The following is a 15,428-nucleotide window of genomic DNA, read 5'->3' as shown; positions in this document are numbered from 1 at the left end:
ATTAGTATTCCATTCTTGAAAGGGAAATGTTAGTATCCACAATAATTCTTTTAAGTGACCGTAGTTACACAATCATACACGTGAATCCCACCTAGAGGACTGCAGAACAGTGTAGATAAAGGAACCGAGGCTTTACAATGTGTTAGATCTGCCTTCTACACCTAGATCTCAAGTTATTCATTTCAATAAACCTTAGTTTTTTGGCCTTTAAAATATAAATATGATTATCTATTTTTATGTTACATTTATTATGCCAGTGAGATGAAATATAATGTACAAAAAAAGCCTACCTATATCTGGTGCATAGTAAATGCTTACAATGCCTATCACATTAAAAAGAAATATGGTAAGCCTTGCAAAAACCTTGTCTTGGCCTTGATGTTCCCCTGTGAACTATTTCATATCGTAAAACTGTGGTGGATATTGAAGAAAAATTTTTAAAAATCTAGAAATGTACCCTTTGGCTAAATTAGACTGAAACATTTTAGATGTTAGTGTAGCCCACTAGAAACTGAAAAATAACAAAACCAAAACAAAACATTTTCCCCAACTTTAGGCATTCATTTCTTGATGTAAAGAGAATGGTGTACTAATCAAATACAAATACAGCCAGTAAAAGACTGATCTAATCCTTGATTGATGAAAGCCTTCAGAACAGAATTTCTATTGACAAAATCATTCTGGGTAGCGTAGAGGGGGTGTTCCACTGTCCTGGTGAGGAGATGCTGAGGTATAGAACCTATCCACGATAAAGTCACAGCCTGTAATTGAAGGGCTCAGAGTTTGGTCACGGGGGAAGGCAGCCACTTTCAGAGGTCTGGGCAAATAAGAATCTTAAACAGTTTCTGGACAAATAAGAATAAGAATCTTAAAGAGGTGATTACAGAGGGCAAGCAAAAAGCTGAGGAGTCATACAACTTTTTTTTTTTTTTCTCATTTACTATACTGATGTCTGCTGGCCACTGCTTGTATGTCAAGCTTTGTGTTAAACCTGAATGTGTTATCATCCATTTAATCCTCATTACACACCTATGATGGGGGAAATGTTATTTTCTGTATTTTATTTGGAGATTGGGAGAGAGTGCCCTTCCTTCAAGTTGGTATTGACAAAATGAAGACTTAAGCGATAGTTAGTAGCTTTATTATTTGAAATACTATTTTAATTATATTCAAACACTCATTGGGATTCCACCCATAAAGAAAAAAATGCCAGTGTCCATGATTATTCTTCTAAGTCAGTCTATTTCTACACTTACGCCTGTGAAATTCACCACTGAGGCTTATAATAGGTTAGCCAAGCCCTGGGTCTCCTCCATCGTTAATATCACCCAGAGGTGTAGAAACCTTCTAGCAGATTCAGCCATACTTTTGTGCATTATACCACTGCTCTCGTAATTAATCTTCCCATTTTCTACTCGAACTCCATTCCCCACCTGGCAGTGGTCTGGATGACTTAACTCTGTACTTAGATTCTGGTGTTCTCCTCTTACAAATCCTTTGGTGCCTTCTGACTACCTTCTGGACAAAGTTTAAAATCGTTGTATATTTTAGAAGGCCCTCTATTATCTGTCCCTCTGGATTTTTTTTTTTTTTTTACCACCTCTGCTGCCTCATACTTTATACTCATTAGGAAATTCATTCATTTCTCAAACAGGTCAATGCCTCTCTTCTTTCTAGACCTTAAGATACAGACATTTCTTCACAAACTTTTTCCACAATTCTGACTAATCTCTACCTCTCCTTCAGATATCAACTTAAATGACACTCCATTCATAAAACTTTCTTATTCCCAACAGGCAGCTTTTTCATATTAGGCACTGGCAAAGTAGCGCTAGTCCATTTACTGTTAGCACAAGTTTCTGCCAATGGAAAACTCACTTATTTTTGCCAAACCTAATCACTGGGACCACAGACTTCTCCAGTCCCACCTTTCTCTAAATCCATCATTTTCCTATTGAATGGATGAAAAAGTGGCAGTGGGGAGGCTGTAATTATTTATAGCAGGTCAAATTTTGTTTCTACAGAGAGAACCCGAGTACCAAATTTTGGAGACCTTAGTATATCAGCTACCTAGCACCTCTTCGTTCTTTATTTGGGGTACAAATTATCAATGGTAGAACTACATTTAAGTTCTGCTTCAACATGTGGTCACATTTATTTATGCGCCTAATCTCTATAGCATACATCCTATGAGGTTAAGGACATCTCTCTTTATGTTGATATTTTATTTTTATTTTCTGCCATAATGCCAGGTACATAGAACATAGTTAATAAATATATGTTGAATGACATGTAGAGAACAGAAATGACTAGTCCAAAATCATAAGCCCTACTTAGCAGCATAGTTTCTGATTTTACTAATCTTGTCCTAATAGTCCTAAAACCAAACTGTATTATGACTATTTGCCATCTTGGTTAGTAATGACTTCCTTAAAGCTTAGTCTTACGCAAGGTAATATAGACACAATGGTCTTACATAAAATATTTAGTGAATATAGAGCACTATTAGTACATGTGCTTTAGTAATTTTAATTGTGGAAGAAAATACTCTCTAGTATGTATTTTTAAAAACATTTAGGAAAGCCAAGAAAACAGATAACAAAGTTTTGAATGCACAACTTACCTCCACGTCCAAAATTCCCAATCTCATTTGGGCCACTATTGCTGTTGTTTACTGGCAAGCTTGTGGCTGGCCATGAATCAGCAAGCCATGGGTAACTGGGATCCCCAGCATTTAGAAGACCAGGACGGCTGAAACAGAAATTAAAAGGAAATCAATCGGTGGAGCTCAATGAGAGATTTGGACACCTGTCTCCTGCACTAAAATAGATGAAAGAATTTAAGAAGATTTTAATTCACTTCCAATTAAAAAGTGTAGGTTCTCAAGAATTAAGGAACTTCTGCAGTTCATTAAGACTATATATAGCCTGTCAGTGGAAGCAGAAGCATCCTGCCTGGGATTCTGCTGACATCCAAATGAATTTTGTTGTCTGCCTTGAAACTGGTGGGAATTGGTAACACAGCAGGATCCCAAAACAAGGTTTGATGATAAATTGACACCTCAAGGGAACAATTGCTCAGGGTGACTGCTCGGTATCAGCCATCTCCAGGACTTTGGGCTATTGCTTCCTCCATTTCTACAGCCCCCATATTTATCTGTCCCCTGTAGGCTATAACCCCTGTTATGAGCCCTTGTGCTTGATTTAGAGGCAAAGAACTTGAAGGAAATTAATGAACAGTATTTATATTGTTCCATCAATAGCACATTTCCAAATTCTCTAAGTTGTGAGATATTAGGGGTATACTAAAGATTTTAAGGTAATTAACGATTCACTGTGATCTGATCCAGCATGTGAGTATAATCGATGAGAAAAACTTCCCTCACATCATATTGAATAAAGAATTCCCATTTTTCATATAAAAGATGGGACTCTGATTCCTTTCCAGATTATTAGCATATTTACAAAGAAATAGCAACATCTATAATCATTGCACTTTATTTTTGATAGACCGTTTCTGTGAAATCCCTAAGAGAAACATGTGTTTCTATGGCAACTACAATAAGAAGATCCAACTGCTTACTTGCTACATGCACTAGCTCTCATTAGACCTAATCTCTTTTTGCTAAAATATTGATTAAATGGGAGATTGGAAGTTATTACCAGAGCCTAATTACAATCTCCATATTGGCAAAGGGGAAATAGATGAGGATATATGGGTTTGTTATCAGCTTTTATCAATTTCAATTGAGTATCCAAAGTTGTGGAATCCAGTCCTATCAATCTACAGCCTATTCATCATCCATGAATCATTTACTTTGTGATCGATTATGTGTAATTGTTCACTCACAGCAATTTAGTGAGAGCCAATAAGGAGTCTTAAACAACAGCAACTTCATTTGCTAATGTCTAATTAATGCAATAAACATCCTGCTAACAAATGAACACATTCCTTGTGATATTTACTACTAATTTCTTCAGGGGCATCTGGGAGATATGAAACATCTGGACTTGATTCCTCTAAAGTGCACAACAGATAGATCATTAAACCTTGTGGTAAGCCATTTAATTCCTCCTAGAATTCTCAGACTTGTAAGTGATCGTTTATTACAATAATAGCCTCTTACTATAGTTTCCCCAGTCCTGATTAAAAATAATAATAAAAAAGAATCTCCTTAGCATACCTCCCATTGCTCATTAGTCCTCCATCGCCTCTTTGAAATGTAACTGTTAAAAAAAAGAAAGACACACACACACACACACACAAGTAGTCAATATTAATTACGATTAATACCAACTACATATTGGTCCTTAGTTTAGAGCTGAGGCCTCTGGGAATTTTAACAAAATATAATTAACATAATTATACAGAGAATAAGAAGCCGTGGTTTGGCCCAGGGCAAAGCCATCATTTGCTCCAACTTTAATAAGACATTTAAAAATACTTCAAGACAAATGTATGGTTAAGTCAAAAGGGCAATTTGTGTTTGGATATCAAAAACTATTACAATTGGTAGATATAGTGTCATTGAAAGGTCAACATGCATTAATGGGGGATTATCAAATCGTGATTTTTAATCTTAGTATGTGGGTATCCTAATTAGAAAGCACAACATAAAATGCACATAACAGAAATTGAAACGGAATAGTTCAAACAGGTAATAACATCCTGCCAGTGGAAAAGAGAAACAGGTACTGATAGATGACGTAGTCCTCATCATCACAGATCCTTTTAGGGATACCATTAAATCACTATGAGTTGAACAACTACAATTACAGTAGACATAAAGTATAATTAATAGAGAATAATGTGTTGAGTGTTTTGTTTTATCATCCAACCTTCCCCCAAAATGAAATTTTCAAATACTTGATGCTGAATATATTCAAATTATATGTAATAATTGCAAAAACTTAAGTCCTTTATAAAACTCTGGAACTTATTAGTCATATCAACAATCATTCCGTAGAGCTATACCTGGCGAAGACCTCTCTCTTGACACTAGATTCCATTCCGCAAAGCTATTAACATTTAAAAAGTGGGTTTCAAGGATTGGCCAAAGAACATAAATATCAGTGTGGATCCATCATTTCTTATCCAAAATCTTTGTAGCCCAATATATTTTGAATTCAAAATGTTTCAGATCTCAGAAAGGTAATACAGTGCATACTATAGAGAGGATCCAAGTCAGCAACTCTATTCAAAGTTATTTAATGTGTTCACAATAAAATATAATAAAATCATGATTGGTGGGATAAAGTCTACGATAGTTCCACATTAGCATGGATCAAATTTTGCCACTCAGTGAGTTAACTAGAACTTTGGGTGTTTAGAAGTTCACGGACTGCAAAACTGCAATTCTGACTAAAATAAATACAGATCAGAGAAACCAATTCCTGGGGATGAAGGAAAAAAACTTCTGGTTATAGGGCAGGGGAAGGAGGTTGGGAGGGGAAGGGTAAAATAGTTCATGGGGATTAAGGAGTACACTTGCTGTGATGAGGCCCAAAACACAAAAAAAGCTAAACAAAACAAAAAATTAAGAAAAAAAAATTGTACAGATGTGAATCCAACATGTCTTTTTTTTTTTCTTTTAAATACTTTATTTATTTATTTGAGAGAGAGAGAGAGAGAAAATGCACCCAAGCAGGGGGAAGCGCAGAGGGAGAGGCAGGCTCCTGGTGGAGCAGAAGGCCTAATGCAGGACTCGACTCCAGGACCCTGAGATCGTGACTTGAGCCGAAGGCAGACACCCAACGACTGAATCACCCAGGTTTCCCCAACATGTCTTATCTTTGGAAAATACTGATTATATTTACCATGATTTCCTAATGAGTAAAAAGTACAGAAAAAAATTAAAAAAGAAAGTTTTATGAACTGATTCATATTTTAAATAGAGGATATATTGTTACTTAAAGTATACATATAATAAATACTTTTTAATTTGAATAATCTCTCCATAATTCATCTATTCCTCAAATTTTTACTATGAAATACGATAGCTCTTTAAATTTTGTAAATTTACATATGCAATTCCCCACTCCCTTCCCTAAGATCATTTAATGACACATCTCTCATGACATCATAATTAGGTGATAGGATCATGATTCCCAGGGTCTATCAGGAGGCAGTGCTTTGAGGAACATCTGGTTGGCACCTGAAGTGTACTTCCTTATCAATTTTTCAGGCGCCATCTCAAATTCATTATAAAACAATTCTGACATATCCTTTGTATCTGCCCAGGACTGGCTATGGACAGTTCTTCAGAGAAGATGAAAGAATACTGATCGCAACTCTGCTTCCTGACAAGCTTGCTTAAGTGACAGGAATCAAGAATCAGCAGTGGTCCATACCACTTCGGGTCCCATTAATAACTACTTTTAACAACAACAAAAGAAGAATTAATCTGAAACAATTAATTTAAAAAACTGAGCACTAGAACGATTAAATAAAGCCCTGATTAGGGGGAAAAATATGCACACAAAATGTGAAAACAGTACAGCTAATTAGCTTTCCATCCGATGTGACTTTCTAGTTATGTGGTTTTTTAATGGACTATCAAGTGATTGTTTTACTCTACTAAGAGAGTTAAGATAATGTTGTGAATACCATTGTGAATATGCAAATAAGCAGGCACTGATGGGCTACACCTCAAAATGTGCTACTTAGAAGATAGTTGGAAAGAAGCTAAGTATTTCTCCTAATTTAGATGTGCTTTCGTCCCCACTCGAACTTTCCATTATTGCTAGTAAGTGATGTAGAGAAAAGGAGGGCAACTGAAGCTGAGGCACAAAAACTGAGTTGCACTTAACTTTTACATACTAACCAATGGTAAATTATTCATAAAATGTAAATTTTAGAGGTGTCTGGGTGGTCCAGTTGGTTAAGCATCTGACTCTTGGTTTTGGCTCAGGTTATGATCTCAGAGTCATGAGATCAAGCCCTGAATCATGTTCCAGGCTTGGTGAGGAGTCTGCTTTCAGATTCTTTCTCTCCTTCTCCCTCTGTCCTTCCCACTTGTACTCTCTCTCTCTCTCTGTGGGGATTCAGAGTGCCTAGATAGATAAGATTTAAGTGAAATATGGCTCCCAAGGTGAGACCAATTGAAAAGAAAAGGAGGAGTGCCTGCAGCTCTGGGTTTTCTTTCAAGTTTCTGAGCTGAAAACAGCCAGATTTTTATTGTGGCTCAATGCTCTCATCTACGGTGTAAATATTTACTTAGATGAAAAACACTCTTAACTTATGGTCACATATTCATCATTCCTTTAGCCCATACACACGACACAAACACTGCTGGCTTTGTTTGCATCATGCATTGCCTCATATGTATATATCTTGATTATTGAAGCCTAACATTCCTTTCTGTTTTTCTGTTCCTACTTGATGTATCGATAAGACCTGCAATTAAAGGGGAGACTGAGTCTGGCTCGGGACCTTTTGCCATTAGAGAGTCTGGTCCCCTCGCTCTCTCCTGTCTTTTATTTAGGTATCTGGAGTAAAAAAAAGTAATCTTTTCATTTGGTACCTCAGGGTTTGCTAGCCAAACCTAGCACTCTCTCTAAAATAAATAAATGAATATTTTTTTAAGTGTAAAATTTAAACTTATAAGGCAACATTCAAAATCTTATCAGATGGCATCCAAATGGCCATCAAGCAGTTGAAATGATGCTCCACATCACTAATCATTAGGAAAATAAAAACCAAAATTACAATGGATGCTACCTCGCACCCATTAAGATGGCTACTATGCAAGACAGAATAATAAGTGTTGGCAAGGATGTAGAAAAATGGGAACTCTGGTGCACTGCTGTTGGAATATAAAATGGTGAACCCATAGTGGAAAATAGTTAACAGTATGGTGGTTCCTCAAAAATTAAAAATATAAAATTATCATATGATCTAGAAATTCCACTTCTGAGTATATACCCAAAAGCATTAAAAGCTAGGTCTCAAAGAATTAAAGTAGTGTTATTCACAATAGCTAAAACCTGAAAGCAATCTAAATGACCATAAATGGATGAAAGGACAAGAAAAATGTTGTGTATACATACAATACAGCTATATGAAAGAAGAGAATTCTGACATACGCTAAACTTGAGGATATCATGCTAAGTGATATGTCGGTCATAAAAGGCAAGTACTATATGATTCCACCAATATGAGGTAGATGGAGTGGTCAAAATCATAGAGACAGAGAGTAGAATGGTGGTTGCTAGGGGTTGGAGAAGTGGGGAGATGGGTGTTATTGTTTACAGGGTATACAATTTCAATTTAGAAGATGAAAAGAGTTCTGGAGATGGATGGTGGTGATGATAGCAAAACATTTTGAATGTATCTAACGACACCAATCTGTACATCTGAAAATAGGATAGTACATTTTATGTTATGTGCATTTTAACACAATAGAAAACTGGGAAAATACAATCAGGATTAATTTACAGACATGTTAGAATATGGACACTATACCAAGGGTCATATTTACCAAGTAAGAATTACATACTATGAGTAAAATGCTTTTAAATTTCAAAGCACCTAGGACATATCCAGTTTTTCTCTGTGTTACAATCATCATTAAAATCTGTTTTCAAACCTTTCTAAACCGCTTTTGGCAAAATATTCCATAATGACACTTATCTTTGTACCTCTACATACCAACTGCACAGAGGCAAAAATGAACAGTACATTATGTAAATACATGATCAACTTAAAATGGTCCATAGACAGAATTTGGTATACATGAAAATTCTCGATTTTGTATACTTCCATGACAAAAGAAAACCTAAAAATCAAAACTAAGCAAACAAAAAACAACTCTTATCATAGTAAGATTGATTCATTGTCTTCGGAAAACAAGGGGAAAAAGGATGACTATTCAAGTTTCCCTTTTATTCCATGCTCCAAACAGATTTGTTCCATTTTGAAAAGTAGACCAAAAGTAACTGGGTCGTATTAGACCACAAGATGAAAAGTAGACTAGAAATAAGGACAAGCAATTAGAATGACTAAAATAGAAGTCACATATAGTGTTTTGATGAGCATTTTTCTTCCCTCCCCTCTTTCCTCCCTTCCTTCCTTCTATCCTTCCTTCCTCTTTCTTTCAGTCTTTCTTTTTGTGCAGAAATAAAATAAAATAAAATAAATTCCACAGCAAATTGAAAGCTGTTTGAGGTAGCTTTCATTTCAAAGAAATGTTGAACTTCCTTGAATTTAAAAGCAAGAGGGATGGAAGTAGATGTTGTTGGACAATTTTGCTCTAGTCATGATTTTTATAATCACAGTGTAATAACTTTGTGCTTAACAGAGATAAGTTTGAAAGAAGTGTGAATCTTTACCAGGAAGGAGTCCCTGCTAGTATCTAAAGTTAAGAACTTTCAGGGAACAACATACAGAAGTTTTTTACTGAAAAATCACTGGATAGTGCTAACGTATTTAAAAAGTTCTACAGATACCACACCCTGAAGTGTTTAAGAATGACATTAAATATTTTGAATTTATTGCAATATTTATAAAGGATATGAAGTAAAGAGATTTTGCAAGTTACATCATACAGAATGTAGCTCTACTATTATCTGACAGGATTAATCCTAATCTCATGCCTGCTAGAACTGAGGGGGAAGGGAAATATAGCGGTGTGGTAAATTGACATTTTGAGGTAAGGAAGCTTTCACAGTGCCTATCTCTAGAAGGCCACATTTTTCTACTCCAAATGGAAACTTTAATGTTGCTAGCCAAGCCTCCTTCCCTTTCCTGATAAGCTATTTCTCAAAAATGAATGTAGATTAATCCTCTTTTAATAAGCATTAACACAGCCCAGATAATCAGAGTATAAAAATTCCATCAAATCTTTTAGCTGTCTTTGGATAGTTTTGTCAAATAATTTCTATTTCACCAATGGTTTTTAAAGCCTATGCAAGAAGTGTTTAGCACTTCATAATTTGCTCACTCATTAAACTTTATATTTACTGAGTTTCACAGAATCTGTTATTCTCAAAGGTAATACTCATAAACTATCACTCACCCCTTTACAAGTGAAAAAAAAATATATATATACTTTCATTACAAAGTTGACAAATGAAAAATTGTGAATAACAAAGTGAACAACGTAAGTTTGAAAAGAGTCACGTAACCTTTGTGAGGATTATAAAATGGATATACATGAACACGCATATTATCTATATAATATAGCTATATAGAATCCTCATGAGAGCTCCATAATTTTTACCCATACTTATGTTATTCATTTATCTATTCACAAACACTGTTAACACATGTGATCAAACATTTACTCTAGATTCAAAAATCACCTAATGGTCTCTGTATCTCCCACTCAAATCTTTTTACCATTCATTTGATGCTACAACTTGGGTGGTGAATTATTCAAGCAGTCAGGAACCTCACATGCAGTGACAAGAAGACTGTTAGTGTTCAATGGAGAAGAAGATAAATAACATTGTATGATGCTCAATGAAAGTATAAAATCATTTCACCCAGAATATGAGATATAAGGATTCCTTTTTTTTGTCATAGCTGCCCTTCTTTGCACCATGTGCAAAGATGTGGCATGTGATTGTGCCTGAAGAATTTAAATAAAAAATAAATAGGAAAAAAAAATTGAATAAGAAGTTCGTGTGTAACATTGCCCTGGGGAAATCTCCACTATCTGCTGTGTAAAGAAGCAAAATAGGTTTAAGCCAAATTCTCCTTTCACATCATTTTTTTCAAGATTTTATTTATTTATGAGAGAGCAAGCAAAAGAGAGAGCACGTTCCAGGGAGAGGGGGAGAGAGAGGTAAAAACAGACTCTGCACTGAGAAGGAAGCCCAACATGGACTCTATCCCAGGACCCTGGGATCATGACCCGAGCCAAAGGCAGATGCTTAACCAACTGAGGCACCCAGGTACCCCGCACAGATCACTTAAATATGTAAGTTTGCATTTGATTCTTGATAGTTGTTTTTATAATATAAGGTGTCATTCTACTAGTGTCTTATGATAAATATGTTTAAATCCTCTGATATATAAGAAAAATATCAATACCTAGTAGCACCTTTTCTCTTCCTTCTACACATTCAAATATAATTATCCACATGACAGAGAGCCAAAGACTAGCTGTAATAAAAGTCAGTGAGTTTTCCTGCACAGAGTGAGTGGAAGGCATCTTGCTGAGAGTTAGAATCTCTACCCTGAAATATATTTACATATCTTCCCACTAGTTAAAATCTTCCCTGTTCTACCTCTAGTGGTTAAGAAGAGATTTGGAATGAAGTAGGAAAAAGGGAGTGTTAAAATCAAATTTTACCTGCTTTATAATTCTTAGAGTCAGCCAAGCTTTATTAAAATGCATATATATATCTATATATAGATATATATGTGAATTGCATCAGATATATATGTATATCTTAATATACGTAAATTTCATATATATACTGTCTAAGTATAACCTAAGAGCAAAATTGGGGTTTGAAATAAATGAAGTATCTTACGTTATAAAATTAATCTAAATATTTATCCCAAAGTAGATTTTTTGTTTATTTAGGGAAAAAAACTACCAATGCTCTGATAAATTAACAATAAAGTCTGGACACCATAGAGACATTACCATGCAGTGAAAATATTAGTCTTTTTACTTTGTGAGTAAAATCACATTGTCTCCATGCTTTTAAAATTTATAAGATTCCCACAGAATTGTTATGATAACCAAAATATAAACAGAACCAGTACAAATAGAGTATATTCTCCATAATTTTTACAACACACTTCAAAGAAAGAAAAAAATAGCCCTGTATGAAATCTCTGTGCTCTTAAATAGATCATTAGCTCATGCATAAAATATCAGAAATTTGAACCTATGATATATACTCCACTAATCATTCATGTTTAAAAATCCCCTTTTTAAAAGGTTGTATAAGGACAAGAACATGAACATTTTAACAGGTGGAGGATAGGATATATATGGAGGGAAATGTGTAAAAAAATTTACCAAGGCAGATATGCAATGCTAGGTACCTATGGTTTGGATTTTCATTTGCTTCTCACCTAGAAGAGAACAGCAGTTGCTAGAAGGCAAATTACTAGTTGAAGGTGAATCCATTCTGAGAGTCAGCCATCTATCAATTAAGTATAAAGGTTTTGAAAGGCTGCTCTCTGGCTTGGCCTTACTCCAAAATATTTGAAGGGCATAGCACCTTCTGAGTTAGGAGTTTCTCTACAAGCAGATGGATATCAATCATGATGAGAAATGATAATAGGAAATGTACTATACTTGTCAAGCTCAAAGACCAATAGATATTTTCAAATTAAATGCATAGGTTTGCAAAAAACTGCCATTAGAAAAAAAAAAAAAGGAAAAGAAAAAGAAAAAAGAAATCTGTCTGACATAATTTTACTAAAAGCACAAACCTACTAGTTATGCGAACTATGTTATTTATAGGAGTGAGCACATGAGTGTGGAAGATAAAAATGCAACACCTCAAATATGGATATCCTAGAACTCTGCATTGAAACTAGAGCAGTCAATCTTCTATTATTTTCCCTGAAATCAAGAAAAGGGATAAACACTAACTAGACAATGAATTAAATTAGTTCTTCCCTATGATTTACATGATTCATATGTATGTCACAGAGATGAACTGTAACATGGTGATTGATTTAACAGATGGGTTGATGACAATGCCTACAAGGAATGAAGGTAGATAAGTGGACTGCAGACCAAGAAGGTACATTAAAGTATCATGAATGTTCAAAACTCTGACACTAGTTACTGCCTAGCACCTCTTGCTGGAAAGAACCCCTCAATGATGTGGGGATACAGCAGTCAAATGACACAGCCCAAGGAAGAAGGCACCAGCAATCAGTGAGACATGAGAAAAGCAGAATGACTGCAAGTCACAAAGCATGGAATCCACTTTTCAATGGATGCACTGTCCTGCTTTCTTTAGTCATGGAAATTTACTCTAATGGTTAATAATCACCTTAATTTTCATAAGATATGGACATTAGCCGCAATGCTATAATAGAAAGATTATATGTAAATGCTGTCAAGTCACAAGCAAGAGAACCAAGTGGGTGCTATCCCCTTCTATTTTGCACTATTTAGACATTATCAGTGGCTAAGAAGCCTAAAGGCTAGAGCAGCTTATAAGCTTAATAAACTATAAGGCTTCTATCAGAATCAGTTATTAAGACATTTATAAACATTTAAACTTAAAGTTAAAACTGGAGATAGAAGATTGAATAAACTGTGTCAAAAAATTCTGATGTGTTTGTAGGATGATGTGAAATTAAAATTGTTCCCTTGTAAATTTTAGAAAGTGTGAAATATTGTGAGACAACGTATTTTTATGATTGTTATTGTTAGAAGAAACACTTAAAATGAATTGCAATTAAAGTTGCTATTGAACATAGCTTCAATACTGAGTTCATTCTTTAAATCACCGACTTGATAATTCTACTCCCTCTCCTGTCTCCCTCTCTGCCTTGGAAATGTTTTGAGGGCCACAGTTTTTGACATCCTTGAAATTCTATCACAGATTCTAAGAAGAAAACATTTTTGCAAATAGCTAGGACATCTAGGATCTCCTTTTCCTTCTTCTGCTTCTTTTCCTTCTCCTTTTTCTCCTTTCTAAAAGGCTGATTGGTCACCCTGAAATAGATAGACTAGACTAGTAAATCACTTAATTCATGCTTCATTAGTCTTATTAATTCTGATGAGATTTTTTTTCCTTGTTTTTTTTTGCCATCTGGGGCAGTTCCTATTGTAATCTACATCTCGAAATACTAAAAGCTATATTTCAAATATTTTCTTCCTGAGCATGTTAGAAATGATCTTGCCTAAATCCACCTCTTAGATAATGGGTTCATGGCATGCAGTCTGTGTGTGTGAGTGTGTGTGTGTGTGCGCGCGCACGCGCGTGTGTGTTTTAAAGAACTAGTTGAGAAAAAATGGTCACACATTTATCTGTGTGTGGTCTTGTTATGCTTCATTGGAGATACAGCAAAAAGCTTGCCTTATAGTCATAATGTGATATGGTGAAAAGAAATACATTAAAGCACGTTTATACTTGCATTTTGCAGAGCAGGTGTTTAAAACAAGACGAAACATCCATTCATTCGTTCGTTCATTCACTTACTCATTATTCAGTCCCATTCCCTCTCTTTCATTTCATCACATTCCTAAAAACAGGAGATTTTCTTAGCTAGAAATAGTCTCTTACCAGCATAGTTACTGAGTCCCTTTCTCTTCTTTCTTCGCCAATACAACCAGATGCTAAAACCCATCAAAATTACCCAGCAGGCACCACCAATACCAGCTATAAAGGCTGGCTGCTTCACAACATCAGTGATTTGCTCAGTAATACTGTTATTGTTTTCAGTAATGACAACTTCATTACGTCCCCCTGTGGAAGAAATAGTAGTTTTAGTAGACATTAATATGATGGTAAGCACAGGAATACAACATGGTCTGCCAAAGACACAGAAAATTAGAAAATTGCTATGAAGGCAGGTAATATTTGTGCTCTGAGAATGTCACAATTATTGATAAGTATATTTCATAAGTTTCAGAAGAAGAATCAAATTATGAGCCTAAAGTGTGATTAAGAACATGGCTCCCTTATGTTTTGGTTTACTATGAATAGATTCAGAACTGCTTCTTGATTTATTGCCTGATAAATAAGTACTAAAATAAGTGCTAGGGTGCAAAATAACAGCAACTTTTCTTTAGTAAGGTAAAGTATGTTTTAATATAGTCTCATTAAAATAAAAAAAGCAACTGCAACATGCATAAAATTTGCAAATTGTCTTTCCTCTATAGCACTGCATCAATGCAACTGTTCATGGCTTAAAAATATGTCATTTAATATTGTCCTTAATAGTCTAACAAAGATCTTATTTTGATCAAACACCCTTTAATTTTGGGGGATGTATTAAAACTACTATATAAAGCAATGACAATTATGTACTTCATAGAGACCAGTATCTATAATTTATATATATGTATATACATATATACTACAAAAAGGTACATTAAAACTAAACTAATTTGAAAATCTGCTTGAAAGTTGAATAAAAAAGACAACTTTAATACTAATTCTAAGGTCTATGTTACTAAAATAAATATTTAAATCTGGACTAATATTACTCTAGAAATAGTCATGATTTTGGCAGTTTAGACCTTTCAAATATAATTAAGAAAATCTTAATCCACATTTTAAAATAGGTTAAAACTTATGGAGTTGTAGTATCACTGAAAAGCAAGGATTTAGGTGTGTATTTAAAAGATTAAGATATTTAAACACTGAAAATTAAGTGATTTGTAGTGTCAATATCATATCCTATTAGTTACAAATCAAAGACTTAAAAAATAAATTGAAATAAAAATGTAAGTGGCAAATTTCAGCGTATCACACCACATGTATGATGTTCATTATTTT

At 34.6% G+C, this 15,428-nt stretch overlaps 1 protein-coding gene across 24 annotated transcripts in view; it reads right to left on the bottom strand.

Annotated features, from left to right (window-relative positions):
* Positions 1 to 15,428, bottom strand: part of ROBO2 (roundabout guidance receptor 2) — a 1,669,704-nt gene that overhangs the window by 51,580 nt on the left and 1,602,696 nt on the right. For all 24 annotated transcript variants that reach the window (XM_032878035.1, XM_032878033.1, XM_032878031.1 and 21 more), the window contains 3 exons: positions 14,211 to 14,393; positions 4,184 to 4,226; positions 2,624 to 2,751 (listed from right to left, as the gene is read on the bottom strand). In XM_032878035.1, the coding sequence (XP_032733926.1) occupies positions 2,624 to 2,751; positions 4,184 to 4,226; positions 14,211 to 14,393 (354 nt within the window). The remainder of the gene's footprint in view (positions 1 to 2,623; positions 2,752 to 4,183; positions 4,227 to 14,210; positions 14,394 to 15,428) is intronic.

This window comes from Lontra canadensis, unplaced genomic scaffold (assembly GCF_010015895.1).
Source record: "Lontra canadensis isolate GAN:19392208 unplaced genomic scaffold, GSC_riverotter_1.0 scaffold62, whole genome shotgun sequence".
NCBI lineage: Eukaryota > Metazoa > Chordata > Mammalia > Carnivora > Mustelidae > Lontra > Lontra canadensis.
Note: the sequence above shows the minus strand (reverse complement) of the source record. Positions and strands in the feature narration are given on the sequence as shown.